Source organism: Protopterus annectens, chromosome 4.part1 (assembly GCF_019279795.1).
Source record: "Protopterus annectens isolate FY-2018-M chromosome 4.part1, PAN1.0, whole genome shotgun sequence".
Lineage (NCBI taxonomy): Eukaryota > Metazoa > Chordata > Ceratodontiformes > Protopteridae > Protopterus > Protopterus annectens.
In genome coordinates this window covers 566,584,652-566,605,866 of record NC_056734.1, presented here as the reverse complement: position 1 = coordinate 566,605,866, position 21,215 = coordinate 566,584,652, and the positions used below count along the sequence as shown (strand labels likewise).

General features: G+C 40.7%; 1 protein-coding gene across 5 annotated transcripts in view; it reads right to left on the bottom strand.

Annotated features, from left to right (window-relative positions):
• MFN1 (mitofusin 1) overlaps positions 1 to 21,215 on the bottom strand; it is a 1,379,005-nt gene that overhangs the window by 568,248 nt on the left and 789,542 nt on the right. For all 5 annotated transcript variants that reach the window (XM_044070376.1, XM_044070375.1, XM_044070373.1 and 2 more), the window contains exon 10: positions 3,188 to 3,255. In XM_044070376.1, coding sequence (XP_043926311.1) covers positions 3,188 to 3,255 — 68 coding nt within the window. The remainder of the gene's footprint in view (positions 1 to 3,187; positions 3,256 to 21,215) is intronic.

The window sequence follows — 21,215 nt, the reverse complement described above, 5'->3', positions numbered from 1 at the left end:
GGATCTTCTAATGATCATTAGGGGACATGGTGAGTGATCCTAGCATCTACTTCATGAATACTACACCAGTTCCAGTGACTACGGGGCAAAGAAATAACACTATGTGGGTATTCTATGAAATAACCTCTGCACAATGTCCATTCTTAAAACATCCACATTCAAATTGGTTTATGTCAGAATATTACCTGAATAACAGCTGTTGGCTCTTTTCTAAACCACAGATTCTGGACACTAACTCTTATTGTGGGTAAATGTCCTCTAAAGAGGAGAGAGGTTCATCCACGTCTGTATCCATGGTGAAAGACGGGAATCCAGATGCTTCCTCTCATACTCTCTGTTCCTTTTCAAACTAAGCATTCTTCGTTGGACTCAAAAGATTAAAATACACACACGACAGTCTTTTAAAGCCTCCCTCTAATAAAAATCACTCAACTGACATCAACCAATCAGTACAAAAGTGAACAAACAAAAAAAGCAATAGTTTCATTCAGGACTTAAATACTTCTTATAAAAAAAATCAATCAAACTTTAAATTGTGTTTCATCTTCAATCTAGATTTAATGCAAATTTAAAAATTTCAACCTAAACTCTGCAAGCACTAAGGTGCAATTGTCACTGGGTTTCTGCAAGTAACAGTCATTTATTTTTTTAATATCACCACCGCATTCTACATTATATATAACTTCTAAACCCTGAAAACAAACACTTTTAAATTCCTTACAAACTTCATAGTACATTCCTAAAGCATGTCTTTCATAAACTTTTTAATACACTGTATATGTTCCCTATCTCTTTCACACAGTGTTCTTTCAGTTTTTCCCTAAATAAATTGGTTGATGTCAGTCACGTGATGTTAGAGGGAAAGTTTAAAAGGCAGTGTTATGTGCACTTTAATCTTTTGAGTCTCATGAAGAACACTTAGCTCAAAAACAACTACTCAAAGCACTATTTTAGTCAAGCAATATGTCATTATTATTCTGAGTTCTGTTCAAGGAGCACGAAAGACGTTTTACTGGAAGAGTAAAAAGTACTTCTCAGCAAAGCTTTACGCACTGTAAGTGAAACCAAGGACATGTAGTCCTGACCTCAGTGGATGTCAGGATTTGTGTAGAAGTGAACAACGATGCAGAAATAATTTAGGCCTACATCAATAATTTCAAATATGCAGCAAAAATTGTGGCACAGGGCCAAAAAGTGGTCTAAATTTTATGTTTTGCTCAAAAAGAAAATCCCACTTGCCCTTGAAGGTTTTTTGGGAAGCCAGTTTTCACATGAATGAAAGGAATGAAACAACCCTATTAGAGGAGACTGCTGACCAGGCTATCAGTAAAAGTAGAGAAATCAAGTTGTTGGCTTCAGTGCATAGACATCTAGTTGTATCAACAGTCACCAAATTTGGAAACATATAAAAAGGAAATGTCTAGAAGAAAGGAATGAAGCACTGGAAAACAGATCTGGCTGGACCAGAACAGGGCTGCCAGAATTTCTGTTATCAGAAGAAATGAGATTAAAGACAGAAAAGACCCATAGCCCCAGCTATCACCAGAGCATCCTAAGTCTTAACTCTTTGCAGCAGAATCATGGAAAAGCTGCTTCAACAACTGTACTGTTTTCTAATTTCCACAAAGTCCTCCTGACTCTGGATTGACTAGAGTATCACTTGAGAGGATTAAGTATAGTGCAACTGACTTTTCTCCAAGCAACTGGCCTCCCTAGGATGTGAACAGAGAAAAGGCAGCAACTGTTTTTGATGACTCATTCCCAACACTCTCATGGCCTTTTTGTGCAACAGGGAGGAGCAAATTCCACTCTCCCTTCTTGGCAATACAACAAGCCATGGGGAAGAAACAACTCCTGGTGAGTTACAATGGAGAGGAGCACTGCTATCTTCAGGACACTGATGTCTAACCGAGACTCCTTGACAGCACATACTCCAGGAGTTATATTCTCCTGGTAGTGCCCCCTCCAACCCAAAAAGCAGACATATCTGTTGCAAGGATGATCATCCAAGGCTCTGGAGTAAATGGTCTTGTGGTTAGAAGTAGAAATGGAACAGACCACCATGCAAAATACAGTTAAAGATCCAAACAGTCTTTCTTCTGAGGCACTACACCTCCCTAAGAGCCCAAAGCAGGACTCTCTCATAAGATGCCTGGCTGCCATCTATCCTAGAACCCTCAGACATGCACAGGCTGTGGGAAATGGCTTTAAAAGAAGTGGGCAGACTGTAATCAAAAAATTCTGAAACCTCTTAAGGCAAATGCTCCAGACATGACACCTGGAAAGTGCAGATCTTGTAGCCACCTAAGCAATGACAAGAAGCAGGACTCTGATCTCCAATGTCAGTAAAAAGAAAGCAGTGAAAGAAATGCATGACTAAAAATAAAACACAGCAGTGACTGTACAGACATTGTGCCTAAATGGATCAAAGATGTCTGAAGAAATAAGGGGTTAAGAAGCAAAAGAAGAAGAAGAAGAAAAAGGGAAAGAAAAAAAAAAGAAAGTAAAAACTATCTACAGTGGTAGTACAAGCATGTAAAGAAATCACAGTTGCCAAACTACACGAATGGCTCTAAGGTCATTTAATAAGAGTCTGTGAAATATACTTTTTAACACAGCCAGCAAGGACCATTCACACCATTGAAGCTACTACCAAAATCAACAGTAGTTTTACGATGCAACTGGATTGACTAGTTCATCAACTTACTACCACTGCTGATTTTGAGAGAATGTTCCTTTCAGAGTTAAATTCTCTGTGGGGCCTTAGTACAGTTTTGCACAACACTGCCTAAAATGTTCATTTTTTTTAAATTTTCTGTGTAGATCCACTTGTCTCTTAATTCAGCTGCAATGTAAACAGAAGACATTATCAACCACCTAGGTGACTCACTGCCACTGTAAACACAAGAAGTTAACAAACATCTGAGTGGTGAAAGCTAAAGCTAGTAATACATGAGCTCTGCCAAAGGCTGAATGAGATGCTCCAAAGAAGATTCAAGCACTGCGGGTGCTAGGACAGGTGTTTCAGTAAAGTCACTGTCAACAGTAATGTCAATTAACAATACTGAAAGCAGTCTTGCTATTTTCAACCTGCAATGCCCAGCAAAATGATGTGATGGAGGTTAACATCCAAATGAGGACTACAACTATATTTTAGTGTCATTACAACTCATCCACAAGTACTTGCCTCAAATGTTTTTTCAAATTTCTGAAATTCTTGTAGTCTTGCTTGAAACCCTTCTGCTAGTGCACCACCTGCAGGTATGAAAAAGTTAAATTTTACATTCTTAGTTTTAATTTATTTTTATTCACAGCTATCATAAGAACTGCAAACTGTACACCTCTTGAAATAAACAAACATTTTTATGTTTCTTTAATAAATACTCTGCAAGAAGATAGTACGTAAAATGTACCCTTTTTCCTGTTCATAACACTTGATTCTGTACTTTGACCCATCAGTACTATGATGATCTATTTATGCCACCAACCTAAATCACTCACCCTACAGTTATTTCACTGCAGTGGAGACTTGGTCATTCCTTTACATTTCACTTATATTTACTAAACCCTTCCCTTTTTTTATCACAGAGATGCAGTACTATCAAGTTGTGGCACAAGCATGCACTGGTGAGTATCCCAAGAATCATTTCAGTGTTACTGTAGGTTTGAGGCACAAATAATTGATATCATCAGCGGGCAGCTTCTTACTACAGGCCTCCACTTTCCCTCTCCAAATAAACAGCAGCAAATTGACCCATGCTCAAGCTATGTCTTCCCATGTGGTCTTCAGGTACTCCTACGCTGATGGTAGCATAAGCAGACATAATTCAAGTACACAATATGTAAGCCCAGTTTGTGTACCTCAAAAGAAACATTTTAAATGTTAAATACAACAAAACAATTACTGTCTTAATTATTCCACTTACAACTTCATCTAACTTCTTTGCAGTTCTCCTAATGACTTATTTACCTTAACTCTGTACTGGTTTCATGTGGCATTAAAATTTAGCCATATCGTGCTCATCACTAAACCTACTTCTCTGCACTACTTTACTGTAGATACTTTGAAGTTTTTACTTACTTATAACAGGGCATTTTGTTACTCATGCAAAAGATGTCTGTGGCTGAAAACAACCCTTAATGGTCCAGTACAAATAACTCAAAAATAAACAAGTGAAACAAAGCTTTATCTATTTGTTCTCACTCCAATGAAAAGACTGCATTAAAAATGATCCAGAGATTGCAGATGCATAAAGTACTGCAAAGCACAGGTGATAAAAGAGCCTTACATACAAAACAACTACACAAACAGGTCAAACAAAATAATTATGCTTTGAAGGGACTGGGCAGGGGAAGATGAATATGAACAGCCAACACCAGCTTACTCATCCTGAGGGAAAAGAGACTGTAGGCCTGAAGTAGACAGATGCAACACCACTTACAGAGGCCATGGTGGTTCTTTGTATGTTGGGCAGGGACCTACGTGCAGAGCCATGGAAGCAGAAGGTATCTGTGGGAACATGCAGTAGTCCACCTCTCTCAATCAGTTACATTGAGTCTGTAGGATACTAAAGGTGGAAAGTTTAGGCTGTTCAGTAGGACTCAAAGCTGGCCTGCTACTCATCACATGGTTCTTGTCATTAGGGGAATGAACGGACTGGTAAGGCTTCCTGGGCATGAAAGAATGGGACACAAGTCTTTAGCCAAGTCTGGAGATGCCTGGCTTCCTCCCACTGTGGAACAAATGGACTGATGGGGAGCAGGTAGCAGAGGCACCAATCAGGGTCCTGCAGAGGTAGGGACAGGGGAAATAAGTACGTTTTAAATTATGCTAATTAACTATGGCTGGCAAAAGGCAAATCACACTTACCCACCACAGCCACAGGACTAGCAGAAAAGGCATGCTCTAGAATCTGAAGCATAGGAAAACCACAAGGAAATAAATAATCATAGCACATAACACCTTTATATCCATGCAGTTAAAAATATGTCTGGCAAGTAAAATCACCTACAACATATGGGGTAAAAACAACTGGGAAAATTTAGTAGCACAAGGGAGGAATTTCCAGCATACATACTGAGTCAAATGGCAGTGTTTGGATGAGATTCAAATTCCACACCTGATAGTTTTCAGTGATGTGATTTTGTTCCTGGCCTATATTTCAAGCAAAAGCTCCTTATACATGCTGTCACAGCAGACAAGGATGCAAGACATTATGCAGAGTGTAATGGTGCATTTGAAAAATAAATGTCCTTTTACATATCAAAAAAAGGTTAAGTTGAGATGCATCTCACCCTTGTGGGACTTTCGTGCACACCAAAGTGTGGTACAAAATTCTTATGTTTCAGGTTACTAAACTTGGACACAGGGATTCATTTTTTCTGCTTTAACCTGTTCAGAGATACACCAAATATATTACACCGGTTCCAGCAATAATAAAACACAAAAGCAAACTGTATATTCATCTGCTTGTTAAATTACACAGTTTAGGGTAGGTTTTACATCGTGCTTTACATAAGTACTGAATTGCAGAGCACAGATCTTCAACATTTTGCACTTAGTACAGTTTCTTGGACGGTGGCATCTTTTCAGAGGGGGGGGGGCACTACAAGAATTGGATGTGAGTCAACATCACTTTATGGGTGGATAGACACAGCTGTTCACACTGTATGCAGTGCAGCATCTTAAAGTAGGTGTTGGGTTATCCTGGAAAGACAATTTCAAATTGTATTTTTAAGCAAAATTCCTCAAAATGTTTTTCTGGGATTGTTTAGGCTACATGAACTGAATTACTTGAAAAATATACTGTAGTCATATCATCTTCATCTTTGAGTATTCCTGCTAAATTGAATTAACAGGAGACAGGTCACACAGACAAACTGTGCAGCTGTATATCTGTAGTTGACAGATTTATTGAAACCAGCTGACTAAGCACTACTATAAGATTATAAACATTTTCTTTATAACACAGACATAACTGTCAGGTACACTGCACTTCCTCAGCTGATTCGAATTACTAACTGTCCACCAAAACGTCTTTACAACCACTTTTATAATTTCAAAAATGTATACTTGATGAAAACATTATTTTCCTGTACTGAAGTCTTCTTTGTTTGCATTCTTGTCTCAGTCCAGAGAAGACCAGTTCCTTCAGCAAGCTGAAATGTTCTTTCACAAATGTTCTTTCATCGACAGTCTGCAACTTTCTGCTGCATTAGCCATACTCATCTACAGAAAACCAGTTCTCAGCATGCCGAAATGTTCTTTCATTGATAAGATAGGTTTGTAACTTTTTCTCCTGTTAGCCATTTCCCTTTAGCTTGAATATCTGTGTACTTTCAACTGTTTAGGATATTTCAACAACTGTTAATGCCATTGTTACAAAACATTCAGAAGTCTAATATTTTTTGTTCCATACAAGCACATTCTGTTAAGCTAATCATTTAGGCATACAATATATCTTGTTATTTCTTCCTGCATTTGCAGGCTCTGTATTTTTTTATAGTATTCCTAAAAATATCGCACTGACACTGTGACATACAGCAGTTTTACCAATACATGCTGTTACTATGAGAAAAGCAGTTTTCCCATATCAATACATGCCATTTCTATGAGGGAAAAACAGTTTTACTTTATAGGTTCATACTAGGCTATCTGCCCGAGGGCATTTACAAGCCTAGCCCATAGTTTTGTGGCTTACGCCACCCCTTTAGTATGGGGAACTATACCCATTATTTTGCTGTGCCTCTGTTGAGCAGTGACACTGAGGTAATAATCCCTGGGGTATATCTGCGATCTCCCATCCATTGGTCAAGATTTCTCTTGAACAAGGCCAGCGAGGTGCTCTGCCTCACATATACCGGGATTTTATTCCACAGTATAGGGAGTCTTTGGGTGATGAATCTATCCCTCCAGCACGTCCTATTAATAGCCGTGTCGAGGTTTAAGTCTCCCGCCCTTGTGGCTCTGACGGATCTAGATTTTTTGAGGTGAAGCATATTCATCAAATCTGGGTTTGACATGGCCTTGTATGTTAGGCAAAGGTCACCTCTGAGCAAGCGGTAAGCGACTGAATAGAGCTGGAGTTCTTTCAGTTGGGCAGCATAGGACAGATGTTTGAGACCCTTTATCCTTTTGGTGAGGAACTTTGTGGCCTCTCCAGCTGCTGCAAGTGTCGGGTCAGATACATTCCGAATGGGGCATTGTACTCAATCATTGGTCTGATGAGTGATGAGTATAGGGAGACTATGACCTCCCTTGATCTAGATGAGAATCCCTTCATGATAAGGTGGGCAATGTAGAAGGTCTTCCTAACTACTTTAGCTACATGGGTGTCGAATGACAGACTACTATCAACCTGGGTCCCCAGGTCCCTGATAACTTCTTCTGTGCTCAGTGGATTGCCACCTATTTGGTAGCTAGGGGTAACCTTGTTTTTCCCGAAGGGTATGACTATGCATTTTTTGGCATTTAACTTTAGGCCATGGCTTTGGCACCAGTTATCCATTTCTGTGAGACCCTTCTGAAGGATATATGTGTCAGATGTGTTTTCTACTATGGCGCCCAGTTTGCAGTCATCTGCAAACTTTGTCAGCCATAACCCTCCTGTGTTTGCTTGTACTTCGGAAAAGTAGATGCCAAATAAGAGTGGGCCCAGGACTGAGCCCTGTGGTACACCACTTGTGACAGGCTTTGAGTCTGACATGGCGCCAGCAACTCTGACCCTGTGGGTTCTGTCACTCAGCCAGTTTGCAACCCATCTTGTGATGTATGGGTTAAATTTAAGCTGATGAGTTTTTCAATGATACCCGAGTGGGGTATTGTATCGAAGGCCTTCGCCAGATCGAGGTAGGCTGTATGGACTGCCTTTCCTCATCAATGGCTTTGGTGACTGTTTCAAAAAGTCAACCAAGTTTAGAAGGCATGATCTGCCTTTGACAAAGCCAAACTGGGATGGATCCAAAGTCTGCAAATTCCCTATGTCTTTATTTATGAGGTCCATTATGATCCTCTCCATGGCTTTGCAGATAAGGCTTGTCAAGCTAATGGGCGGTAATTTCCAGGGTCGGTGGAGGCACCGCCTTTGTGAAGTGGGACCACAGTTGCAGTGCGCCACTCCTGGGTACGTATCCAGAGGTAAGACTATGATTAAACAGCTGTCCTAGCTGTGGGTTTAATTCCTCGTTGAGTTTGTGGAGCACACAGCCGGGGACACCATCAGGTCCCATGGATGCTGTGTTTTTGCTTTGGAGAGAGCAGTTCTCACTTGGGCGTTGGAGATGTTTGGGGGCTGCAATCGCTGGTATAGATATCTCTCCTTTGGGGAGGGGAGAAGTTTGCACTGAACCTGTCAGCCAGTATGTTGGCAATGTCTGTAGGATCAGTAATCTTCACATCATTTTGAACTAGTTCTGAGCATATCTGGGAGTTTCCTCCCAGGTTTCTAACATAGCTAAAGAAGGCCTTATGATTGTCTTTTGAGTCTTTAGCTATTTTTCTCTCAAAATTTGCTTTGGATGATTTTATGAGAGCTCTTAGTTTTTACTTATAGTGATCAAGGGTGTCTTACCTTTTAAGGATTTTGCTCTATCTTGTAGTAGCTTCCTCCTTTTGTTGTAGAGTTTATTTATGGCTGGGGTCCACCAGACTGGACGCTTGCCTTTGGTACAAAGAGTCTTTGTTTTGCTTGGGATTGCCTTATCCATGCAGTCCTGCAGGTGCTGGTAGAAGGCATTTGTAAGTGATTCAGCGGCTTGCGTACTGTTTTCCGCCTCGGGGCCTTAAAGGAGACCACACTAGTCTTTAGAAGTGTGAAGTCGGCTTTCGAGAAGTTCTTTACTGTGGTCTTTTATTTCAGGTGGGGTGGGATGAGGACCTCCAGCGAGATTAGTTTGTGATCTGATCTCACCAGTGAGGGGTATACTTCGTGTTGAACATTGTGCTCCCATGTTCGTGATGATGAGATCAAGTATGTTTTCTCCTCTTGTGGGGATGGTGACTAGTTGTTCCATGGCATTTGAGTTTATGAATTCCAGGAACTTTTGGGCTAGGGTGTTTGGGCTTGAGTAGTGTTCCCAGTCTATATTAGGGTAATTGAAGTCACCTAGTATGATGGTGTTTGGTGATACATTTATCCCCTCTAGTGTTTTCAGGAAGGCCATGTGAGGTTCCTGAGTTTGTGAGGGTGGCCTGTAACATGCTACAATTTGCAGAGCAGTCTTGCCTATGGTTAATTGCACCTGGATGGTCTCCGATGCATCGTGCGTTGCCACCAGTCTTGAGGTGTGGGTGTCTTTGATGAATATGGATACCCCTCCTTTCTTGGTATTGTCCGGATTTTGGGGCCGGAACGCATGATAAGAGGTAAAACCTGATAGTGCTGGGGTGCTCTCAGGAGCCTTGAACCAGGTTTCTGTCACTGCACAGACATTGATGTTCTCCATACTGAGAAGGGCCTCGAGTGCGTGCATTTTGAGATTTAGACTTCTGGCATTGAGCAGCATTACCCTTAGTTTTTTTCCTTTGTTGTGTTCTAGGATGGTAGGTTTAGAATTTGAGCCTTGCCTAAAAAAGGCACTATGGGGTGGCAAGAGCCTTTGCCAATATCCGGAATCCCAGGGTGACAGGTGCAAGCCGTCCCTTGAAGCAGCGTGGCTTGTCCAGCATGTCATCCCAGGCAGACAGACATTGGATCCCCTTTGAATGACACCAGAGTTTAAGCCAATTGTTAAAGCTGATCATCTTATCTCTGTATTGTGGCATCATTCTTGGTGAAGGTAGGATACTGCTCAAGGTCAGGGTCATACCTGCCTGGGCTACATAATCAGAGAGCTCCTCAATGTCTCTTTTCATGTAGTCCAAGGAGGTACGCCTCAGGTCGCTTTACACCAGCGTGGACAATGACTGAGTCGTATTTGTACCTGCTGTTGAGAGACCTGAGTGCTTGCGTTATGTGGCGGATTCTAGCGCCCGACAGGCAGCTTACTGTGACCTTCTCCTTACTCAGTCTGGTGAGCGGGACGCCAGTGTGTCTGACTATGGAGTCACCAATGACTAGTGTGTCTGGCATTGTGTTTGGCCTTAAGGGCTGTGACTGTTTGACACTCTGACTGTGAGGTCTATGTGTTGCAGGTGTTGTGTTCTGAGGTGGTGGTTGTTTGGGTGTCTGCTTTGGTGGCCTCTGCTGTTTTGGTAGATTTTTGATCAGAGCCGCCGAGTATGTCTTTGTGTGTTTATGTGTATGATTTGAGGTTGTGATGGTACTATGTGAGACTGGGTCTATAGTGTGTGTGGTAACCTTCTCCTCCTGACTGGTCTTGCCAGTCCTATGTTGAGAGAGCTCAGCCTCCACTTTGGCCGTATAGTTGCATCTCTCGCATGTATTTGTGTTTTGTGGGAGGAGGAGAGGGTTGTCTGTGTACATGAGGCAATTGTAACATTGCCTCAATATTCCCAGGTTCACCAGCTGAGCAGGAGAGGACACTAGCAACTGATCCTCGACATGCTAGAAGGACTAGACAAAAAACTTTAAAAGAGATTCCGGGGACGTGGGTGACCGAGAAATGGGGTTTGCCTTTTGGGGTGCTATCTATAAGAGTGCCGTATCAAGGTAATAAGTACTGTAGGAGCAAGTGCTAGGTTTAACAGACAGAGAAAAGTCTACTTGGAGTCAAGTAGAGATGATCTTTTTAGGTATTAGAGAAAGTGCTAGTAACAGGGATGCTTAAAGGTAAGATTGAAAAGAATGCACTCTGCAGTGTGCACTAGAGAAGTTAGATATGAAAGTAGGTAACTTGAGTTTTACCTGTTTAAAAAGTTAAGGTTTAGTGGAGAGTTACTATTTTTAAAACAGCAAGATGGACTGAAAGGGGTGGTTACTTTTTGGTACTATGAAATACTGTAGGATGGCCAATAAATTTAAATAATTGAAGGGGTGGGATTTCAAAAGTGATGGTTTTGTGATTACTCACATAAGCCAGTGAAAGTAGAGAGAAATGAGATATATGGTCAGATTAACATAAGAGGCGGGCAACTAGAAAGACAGTGGTATAATTATTTCGATTTCCCCTTTTTATTTTGAAAACCAAAAAAATGTTTGAATTCAAAATTTAAATCAAACTTTGAATATTACATAAAAAATATGTCTTCATTAGTTATGCTACTTTTTTACCACCTACATTAATTACAATAGATACCCGATTGACAATCTTTTTAATACAAAGTTTAATACACGTGCACATTACGATCAACAAAATCGTGTCTACTACAGCAATTAAACTGTAATAATGGTTTTTCACTGTTGTGAAAATAACCCATTTAACCAATCACTTTAGCCACTGTTCCATGTCTTCCTAGCCTTTTTAAATACTAGTTGTATTTTACTTAAATGCTGCTTTATGGATTCTGTCTTGTCTGGAATACAAGAACAGCACTCCTCATTTATCAGAGTATAAAGGCCATTTTGCTTCTGCTGCATTTATGTCAAGACTGTAGATCTATGATTGATCTAATGTACCAATACTGTTTTCTAACTCTCTCTCTTTTTCTGACATTTCTTATTTTACCTTCAGGTAATTCTTTACTTAATCTCATTAATGCTACTGCTTACCCTACAGGTTCCTTCCCATTCCATAGAAAGCCATGTATATGCTTTTGTACTGCAAATGTAGTATTCCTTAGCTACTGTGATATTGCATTCACTGACCCCTACTGGATTTGATCCCGTCTGTTGTATACATACACTTCCTTTTGGAAATGTCCTTACTTTTAAGGTTGGAAACCTACCTTGTCTGGTTTACCACAACTCTATTTCTGTTACTAATTGCTTAGCTATTTTGGCTATTTTTTGGCATACTTTCTGCAGGTCTTTTATCCAATGGTGATGCTTTGCTTTTAATTTTAAAACACTGAACTGTACTTGCAACTTGTACTTTTGAATCAGTCCTGCACTATCAGTGAACCCTCTTCTAGCCCTTGTTGCCATATGTAGTCTCAACAGAATTTACTACATAAGCACTGTCTCTGTAAATATTTACTGGATGTAAATGCTGCAGGACACATTTTAAAGCCTCTAGGTCAGCCCTTTGTGCTGACATCTATCCTAGTAACTTAACTATAATTGGTTTGTCTCCGTTTTGCAATGTCACTATTGCAAACCCAGTGTAGTACTTCCTATCCTTCCAGAAACATGCAACATCCTCCTACACTGTAGGAATGTCTGACTAAATCCCTTCAGTGATTTTTATTTATCTCACTGTCATTTAGCATAGTTCTGATTGTTAAATGTGGAGTTTGGACTATAACCCCTGAGAACACCCCAGTAAATGGCCAAAAATTGTTCAATGCAATGACAATATCCTTTTCCAACAGGAGTCATTCTCCTTCAAAAAAAAAGTAACCTATCTTAACTGAGTGTCCCATTCCTCTTATGGCCAAGACTGCAATAACACACTGAAAGTGTGTCTTTTTCTGCTGCTGCTTGCAAAACAAAAGGTAATTTACTGATGGAAGCTGTCAGCTCCGTTGCCTGTACCAACGTCTGCTTTAACACTTTAAATTCCTTTTCCTCTGTGCGACTCCATTGCAGAGTCAACTCTTTTTTATCTGCCTTGTGCAAATCCAAACTTGTCAAATGCTTTAGCAATTGCAGAATGCCCCTTACCCTTTCGTGACAAGGAGTCTTCCCTGTCAGTCTGATAATGGTTCCTAGAAATTTTACTTCTTGTGACAAAAACTATATTTTGTCTTTGTTTACTTTGAAACCTGCCTCTTGCAACTGTCTCAGAACTTCCTTAGCTGTGATATGTATTCTTTCACAGTCTCTGACTGTATTAGAATGTAACCTTGTCATCTTTACTGACATTCTGAAAGAATGCCCCTACTATCTGATGAAAAATGACAGGACCGTTCTGAAAACCTTGAGGTAATCTAGTCAAGGCATACTGTTGATTCTCATAGGTAATGCAATCCCTTGCACCTCCCATGTAATCAGAACTTTTAACTTCCCATAGTCTGTTGTTGTCTCTGCCCATAAGGTCTGAAATTATTTTTCTAACTTGTATTGTCATGCATCGTTGGTTAACACTCAGTTCACTTTGACCCTCTATGATATCATCCAGCAACTTTTGCTTCCTTTTTGACTTTTTTTTTCTGAGGCCTTTGCAAATACTCCTTTCCTGTATTTGCCTATTTTTCCATTTTCTGTATTATACACAGTCCTGCTTGATATGTCTCAGTTTTCTACAGAAAAAGCAATGTGTCTATCATCAGAGGGCTGATGCCACTCTCAGTATAGCCCTGTTCACATCCCCCCACCTGTCTATTTTAAATCCATTTTCATAAAAATGTTACTCTTAAAAATATCTTCGTTGTCATGCTCTGCCTGTTCTAGGATCCTGTCAGAATGTGTAATATTAAAATAGCGTAAGAAACTTCTCTGTGTGGAAGATTTTCAGTCCATATATCTGTAGTTAATCACTGTATATTAATCAGATCAGACAATAGTAGTAGAAGCAGCAAACTAAACTAGTCTTAAGTAAAAAAAAAAAAAAAAAAAAAAAAATATATATATATATATGTATATATATATATATATATACACACACACACACACACACACACACACACACACACACACACACACACACACACACACACACACACCAAAGAAAATAAGTGCACATCGCCAAAATGGTGCACGGAATAAAATACAAAGTCCCAAAAAGAAATTCCAGCACTCAGAATAATGATTCCAATATCAGATGTTGAAAAACGACCCCAAAAAGCACTTAAGAAATACAAAAGTACTTTAATAGTAAAGTGGAACAAACATTCAGGTTGCTCCTAAATGCAGTCATTCGGCTCAACTGAAAAAACACAGATCGGTGACCGATTTCGCCCCCTGGCGATTAATTTCACAGTGATGACGCCAGGGGGCGAAATCGGTCACCGATCTGTGTTTTTTCAGTTGAGCTGAATGGCTGCATGAAGGAGCAACCTGAATGTTTGTTCCACTTTACTATTAAAGTACTTTTGTATTTCTTAAGTGCTTTTTGGGGTTGTTTTTCAACATCTGATATTGGAATCATTATTCTGAGTGCTGGAATTTCTTGTTGGGACTATATATATATATATATATATATATATATATATATATATATGTATATATATATATATATATACTTTTTATCAGGCAAGAGAGTGATTTATTGTGCTGTAAAACAAAATGTTATTGGTACACACTTTAAATTCACACCCCTTCCCCCATCAGGGTGACATTCGAGCTGGTCCTGCCCTACTTAGTAGCTATCATAACAATATAACCCTTATGTACTTTAAATAAAATTTATAATGATGTGGTACCTCTTATTTAACCAGATTATTAAGTCTGTGATTTTATTCAAGACAATATACTACATGGCTGGAAATATATCAACCTTAGTCCATTTTGCAATCAAAATATATATAAAAATATATACATAAAATACTCTAACAATGTTGTAGTTAACTCTAATAACATGTCCATACCTAGTAGAGAGCTGTTACACTTTGAACTGTTAGCTGTTGTAATCTTTGACTCTTTAAATTCTAACAAAATTGTATTCCTGTGACTTGACTGTTATTTCTGGTATACGCTGCACAACATACGGTCACCCTTTTCCTAACTGGCCACATCTAATACTTCTTTCTGAGCACTTTAGCTGTGTCACCTGCACTGAAATTAATTTTATCTTTAATCCATAAATATTCATGTTTCTGTCCTAATTCTTTAAATTCTGTACATTTGCATAAACTTCATGCAAATCTTTACAAGTGTCATCTATGTGCACTACTGTACATTTTGTAGCGTCTGTGTAGCAACATCAGCCCTAAGCAAAATGTCTAAAACAATTTGCATATACCTTCTAACCTGTATATCGCATTTCTTTAATGTTGGCATGTGTTTTGCATCAGGCTTTGTTGATAATTTATCTCTGTTACAAACATTCCACTGTGAGCAGTAGTCTGAAACATTTCAGCTGTCTCTATAACCTGTAAACTTTTAGCATGAGTTAAAAATGACTGGAATTTTCTGCAAAAGGTAGAAACTGGCATTACAACATGACATTTGACTTTATCTGACAATTTTGACTCATCTTGCATAGCCTTTACTGACAATTTTTGTAAACAAAAACAAGGATATATGTCTCCACAGTTAAAACATTTAACTTGACTTTTATACTATTGTACATATTGATAAAAACAATTAATGCATTTACACATATAAACTTTCTCACTTGTATTTATACCAAACAATGCTGTATTACATTTAACATGACTTCTGGCTTGTTCATACTACTGACATAATAATGTTCAAACTTTATCAGGAGTCTGGTTAAAGTATGTGGCTACAGAATGTGTGCATTTAGCACTTATGTCCTTCCTGGTATCCATGCTATTTCAGAAAGAGGCTTACCATTTTCAGCAATGGCTAACAGGTGAGCAATCTGTAGAATAGACCTGCAAATGGGAAACTCCCTCTGTGTCGAAAATGCCGGTGAATGTCTCAGAGCAGATGCAAAGACAAAATCTCATTTCACCCACTTGGAAATTCGTGATACTGCTGAGCTGTTTAAGACTGACTGTATTGAGGTTGGCACCAACAAAATATTAACAAGTGCTTGTCGTAGTAATTTTATGCATATTTATAAAAGGGTCTGAATTAGGCCTGGCTCACCATTGTTACATTGAAATTAACAATACCCTCCTTAGAGGGCTACTAATGAGATTTTTTTTTTTCTGAATGAGATCCTGATCTTGACACAATATTGTGTTGTATAGTGCATGTGCCTCCTGAAAATACACATTCTGATACCACACAATGAACTAAGAATACACCTAGCCCCTGTATTCCCAAGTTCTACCCCTACACATTGAGGAAGCACATCTGCAAAGAGGTTGGTACAATGGTTAAATTATTTACCTTGCAGACATAAGGTACAGGGTTTGATTCTCACCTTTCAAGGGAAATGGGCTAGGTTTAAAATGGCCCTGTAAGGGCAGCTAATCTAGTACTTACTTATGATCTTATGATAAGCAACACTATAACATTATACATTTGCTGAAGAAAATACATTCACTGAAGGATGGAAAAATGGTAACACAAAAGAAGCAGAAACATGACAAATCCCCCCGGTCACACGCAGAGGCCTTCTCTTTGATTAAGTGAAAGGGTGAATACACATATCTTCTGCATTTGCTTTCAAAGGGCATCTGCAGTGGGTGGCTTTTGGGAAGGATCCTTGTCATGAAAGGGGATACTGCCAGCTCAGCTAGCTAGAATTTTGTAAGTGGTTGTGTATCATTTGTGAATGTCAACATGCTCATGTAAGGTGCTTGTGTTACACATGTATTAGAACTGTAAGTCTTACTGTACAGACGTGTGCGGAAGAGATACTTTGTAAAGTACTGAGCAGAAATGTATATGCACTACTGCAACTGTATAAATGCATGTATTTTTAACAGTGAAAACTGCAACACAAGAAGTTAACTTCAGAAGAATAGTTGAAATTAAGTCACTTTAAAGCTGGGCCATAAACAAAAAAGATGTTATCTTTCAGTTTCAGTGCAACAGGAGACATAATGTCTAGAACTAGAAGTTTTTTGTATCCTCTTTAAATGTGAAGCAATGTAAACTATTTTACGACTTCCACCATTTGCCAAAAGATCAGAGGTCTGTGTATTTTGTGCTTTCATAGGTGGATGCTAAATGCTGCCAGCTGCAGTGGAGGTTTTCACCTGGGACAGTCAGATGACAAGACGTGATGTCATGCTGCAAACTACCCCAGCAGTAATATTTGAAATATTAATTTAAGAACTTTCTGACTGTGCATTCTGTATTTTGTCTTTGACCTGACAAGAACATCCACTCACCACATCTGTCTGCTTGTTCTGAGTATGTCAGTCTAGGAACAGTAATTTCTCTTAGAGACAGTCAGGAATATAGTGAAGTACAGCTTAGATGTTTTCTTTAGTTATCTGAGACTGTCCTGCAATGTTGTTTTAAATATTTCCTGTGATTTTGAACTCTGACGCAACTGCGATTATTTGCTGATTCTTTTCTTGTTCTTTTATTATTTATTATTAAATACTATTTAAACCTTTCATTGTGGCCGATATTTGTGAGACATATTTAAATTCTTGCTTGCATATTTATTTGGTGACACTGTGGGCCACTCCTAATAGTCTTACTTGCAGCCAAACTACCATGTGTATTGATATTATCATTACACAGCAAGATTAGACAACCTTTGTTAAGGGCTTTAAAGTAGTTGATAAGGAGTGGCTGGTGGCAGTCAAAACTACCTTATAGTCTGGGCAGAAGGGGGCATAGCTAGAAAGCCTGTGCCAGCCTTTCCCATGTGTGTGTGTGTGTGTGTGTGTGTGTGTGTGTGTGTGTGTGTGTGTGTGTGTGTGTGTGCGCGTGTGTGTGTGTCAGCTAAGTTACTTGGGCAGGGACACAAAGCACTGGTTGGGCAGAGAGGTTGCTGGAGGTTATGGCTTGGCCACTTAGCTGAGATATCAACTCTATAGCTGTGCGAGTGGGGAGTCTTATTGGGGATCTGTTGAAAGAGGGAGAAACCAACCTCAGACTGACTGTGGTCTCTGTGTGCTCTTAAAGGAAATTGCACTTTATTTTGTGTGTACTTGTCATCCTCCCAATTTACGTCCCCACTGGTGCTAGTGGTGAGGATTGAGTCTACTTGATTACTGGGCCAGTGGTGGGGTGTCACATATATTGGTGTCAGTGGTAATATATCCACATCACATATATTGGTTGGCCAGTGGTAGGATATCCACATATTAGGATTCAGTGGTGTGGATACTGAATTCCTGTAGCCTGTAAACAGTGGTCACTGAAGAAGGTGTTTGCACTCTCAATCTGCCACACAGTGAACATTCAGAGTTTCATACCACAATTGCTTTATTTATTTTTTTGTTAGCTTAGTCAGGGACAGCAGGCAAGCATGTCAGCAGAGGAGTTTGGCAAAATGAAAAGGAGCCAGTTGGCTGAGATCTGCCAAGACAAAGGACTGGTGCAAGCCAACCTGACTAAAGCAGAGATGATTGCAGCCTTAGTCACACAGCTGCATCACAGACCAGCAACCAGGAGGACAACCAGGCTGATCTTGGAGATATACAACTCCCAGAAAATGGACAGTTCAACCTTTCAACAGAGGACTTAAAAATCCATCTGGAGTTAAAAAGAAACTTGAACTGGAGGCCAAACATTTGGAAATAGAATCAGCAGAGAGACTGAGACACATGGAGGCCGAAGAAAATGAGAAACTACAATGTCTGGAAGCTGAGGAGAATGAGAGGCAAAGGCAACATGAGAAAGAGATGCTGACTCTTCGCCAAGGTCATGGAGGTAATGGGGAAGGGAATAAAGGAACCCCAGAAGCAAGAAAGGTCAGTAAATTTCTTCCAAAATTTACAGAGGGTGATAATTTTGACAGCTTTATTCATATGTTTGAAAGGGTATGAAAACAGTATAATGTTGATCAAGGGCTCTGGGTACGGATCCTGACCTCCTTACTCCATGGTAAAGCTGTAACTGCTGTTTCTAAATTGTCTGATAGTGACTGCTTAAATTATAGTACTGTTAAAAATTGTCTGTTAAGAGCGTTTTAAGCTAACACCTGAAGCTTACAGGAAAAAGTTTTGTGAGCTTAGACGCAAGGCAGATGAAAGTGTGTGTGAATATATTGCTGAACTAAGCACTTATTTTCATAGGTAGGTGAGTGGGTGTCAGGTCACCACTTCTGAAGGGCTGGAAGACCTTTTGGTGAGGGGAACAAGCCCTTAGCACTTTGCCAGAGGACATGAAAATCTGGTTTGCAGACAGGCAATGCAACACAGCAGATGAGTTGGGGAAAAAGGGAGACCTATACCTAGCAAGCAGGGTATCACTGCACAGGAAAGGGATACCCAGTGCTGCTCATGGGTCTAAGGGAACCCATGGTGGGCAGCCTAAACCACCAAAACAGAGTCCACCAGTAGCGGGGGAAGCCAATAGTTCAAGTACATGGCCAGGACCAAAAGTTAAATATTTTAAATGCAACCAGTAGGGCCATGTAGCATACAGATGTCCACTGAGGTAAGGTGGGGAACAAAAGGTGGGACAGCCAGTAAGTGGGAATGACAGAATGCCAGAAGCAAGTTGTCTGGAAACAACAAGGGTACCAAACTACCACAAGAGGTTGTATCCTACCTTAGTAGATGGGAAAGAGGCCACTGCTAAGAGAGAGACAGCCTCTGACCTAACCATTGTGAAGCCTGCAATGGTTAAAGAGGAGTACTACTTGCTTGGGCAGTCTACACCAGTCACAGCTTTAGGAGGGACCCCATTCCAAATACCTTTGTCTAGGGTTCACCTTGAATGGGAGGGTGGAAAAGAAAGCAAACAAGTGGGTGTGTTTGAGGATATCCCTGCAGATGTCCTGATAGGGAATGATTATGATTAATGCAGTACCTTGTGTGCATGCAGTTACACACAATCAGACTTGGAGACAAGCCTGTGGGTCTGGTAACCTGGGGGGGGGGACCCAAACAGACCACAGACTTGAAGTCAGGTCTGGTGTGGTGTTTACTTCAGACAGGGAGCTACCCTGTAGTAGTAAACCTGAAGGTCAGCCATAGCTGCTTGTGTGTCCTGGTGTTCCCTTTGACAGACTGACTGCAAGGGCAGAGGTGAGTAGTCGTACCCAGGCTGACAGTGAGGCACCTCTGCCAGGCAACACCAGACTTCCTGTGGAAGGGGAACTGGGAAGGGTTACAAAGAGAGAGGTGAGACAGGCTTAGTTCTCAGACCCTACATTACAAGGCCTGAGGGAGGTAGCTAGTGAGGTACCTGATTCTCAAGGGAAGGGGGAATCTGTACACTGGGACAAAGGGCTACTGTATAGAGAGAGTGGCTCCCTGAGGGAGGGCTAGAGGATGAGAGAATACAGAAATTGGTAATGCCCAGAGCCTGTCATCTGGCAGTTCTAGCCATAGCCCATGATATTCCCTTTGCAGGTCATATGGGCATAATGCATACTGAGAGATGTATTATGCAGAACTTTTACTGGCTTGGGATTCCAGAGATGTAACAGGGTACTGCAGGACCTGTGAGCAGGTAGGCAAGGCAGGAGACGCGGTCAAAGCTCCTTTGATGCCTTTGCCTGTGATTGAGGAGCCATTTCAGAGGGTAGCTATGGATATTGTGGGGCCTCTGAGTACCCCAAGTTCCAAAGGGATAAAGTATTTCCTAGTGATAGTAGATTATGCTACCAGATACCCTGAGGCAGTGACGCTGTCCTCCATTGATGCAGAAAAGGTGGCAGATGCTTTGTTAGAGATTTTTAGCAGGGTAGGTTTCCCAAAAGAAATACTGACTGACCGAGCTGCCAATTTCATGTCAGACCTGCTGGCTTGTCTGTAGAAGCACTGTGGAGTGAAGCACCTAGAGTCCCTCCCTACTATTACCAGATTAATGGTCTTGTTGAGAGGTTAAATTTTACACTCAGGACCATGCTACGGGCATTTGCAGACCAGTTTAAGAGGGAGTGGGACAAGTATTTACCCTGTCTGTTGTTTGCTTACAGGGAGGTGCCTCAAGAATCCACAGGTTTTTCACCCTTTGAGTTGCTGTATGGGCATAGAGTGAGGGGATCTCTAGATTTGATTTGTGATGAGTGGGAGGGTGTGTGTGAATCCCACAAGGAGTCTCTTGTGGCCTATGTCCTTAACCTCAGGATAAGGCTCAGAGAACTCATGGGCTTGGCCCAGGAGAGCCTGGCAGAAGCCCAACAGCAGAAAAAGGTATGGTATGACAGGAATACTTGAGCTAGAGAGTATGTTGTGGGGCAGAAGGTTATGGTTCTCATTCCTGTCAGACACAGCAAGCTGCAGGCAGCTTGGGAGGGACTCTTCAAAGTGGTATGGAAAGTCAGTGATGTTAACTACATGGTACAACTGCTAGGCAGGAATATGGGCACAAATTGTACCATGCTAACACCATTAAACCTTACCATGACAGGGAGGCCCTGGTGCTAAATATTTGCAGTACAAGGCAGGAGGAGTCTGAGGGGGAATCTATGGCTACAGGGAGCCAGCCAGACTAATCCCAAGTTACTATGGTGGAGCCTAGGGTTGCAGGCATATGATAGGACAGTGCAGCACTGTACTGAGG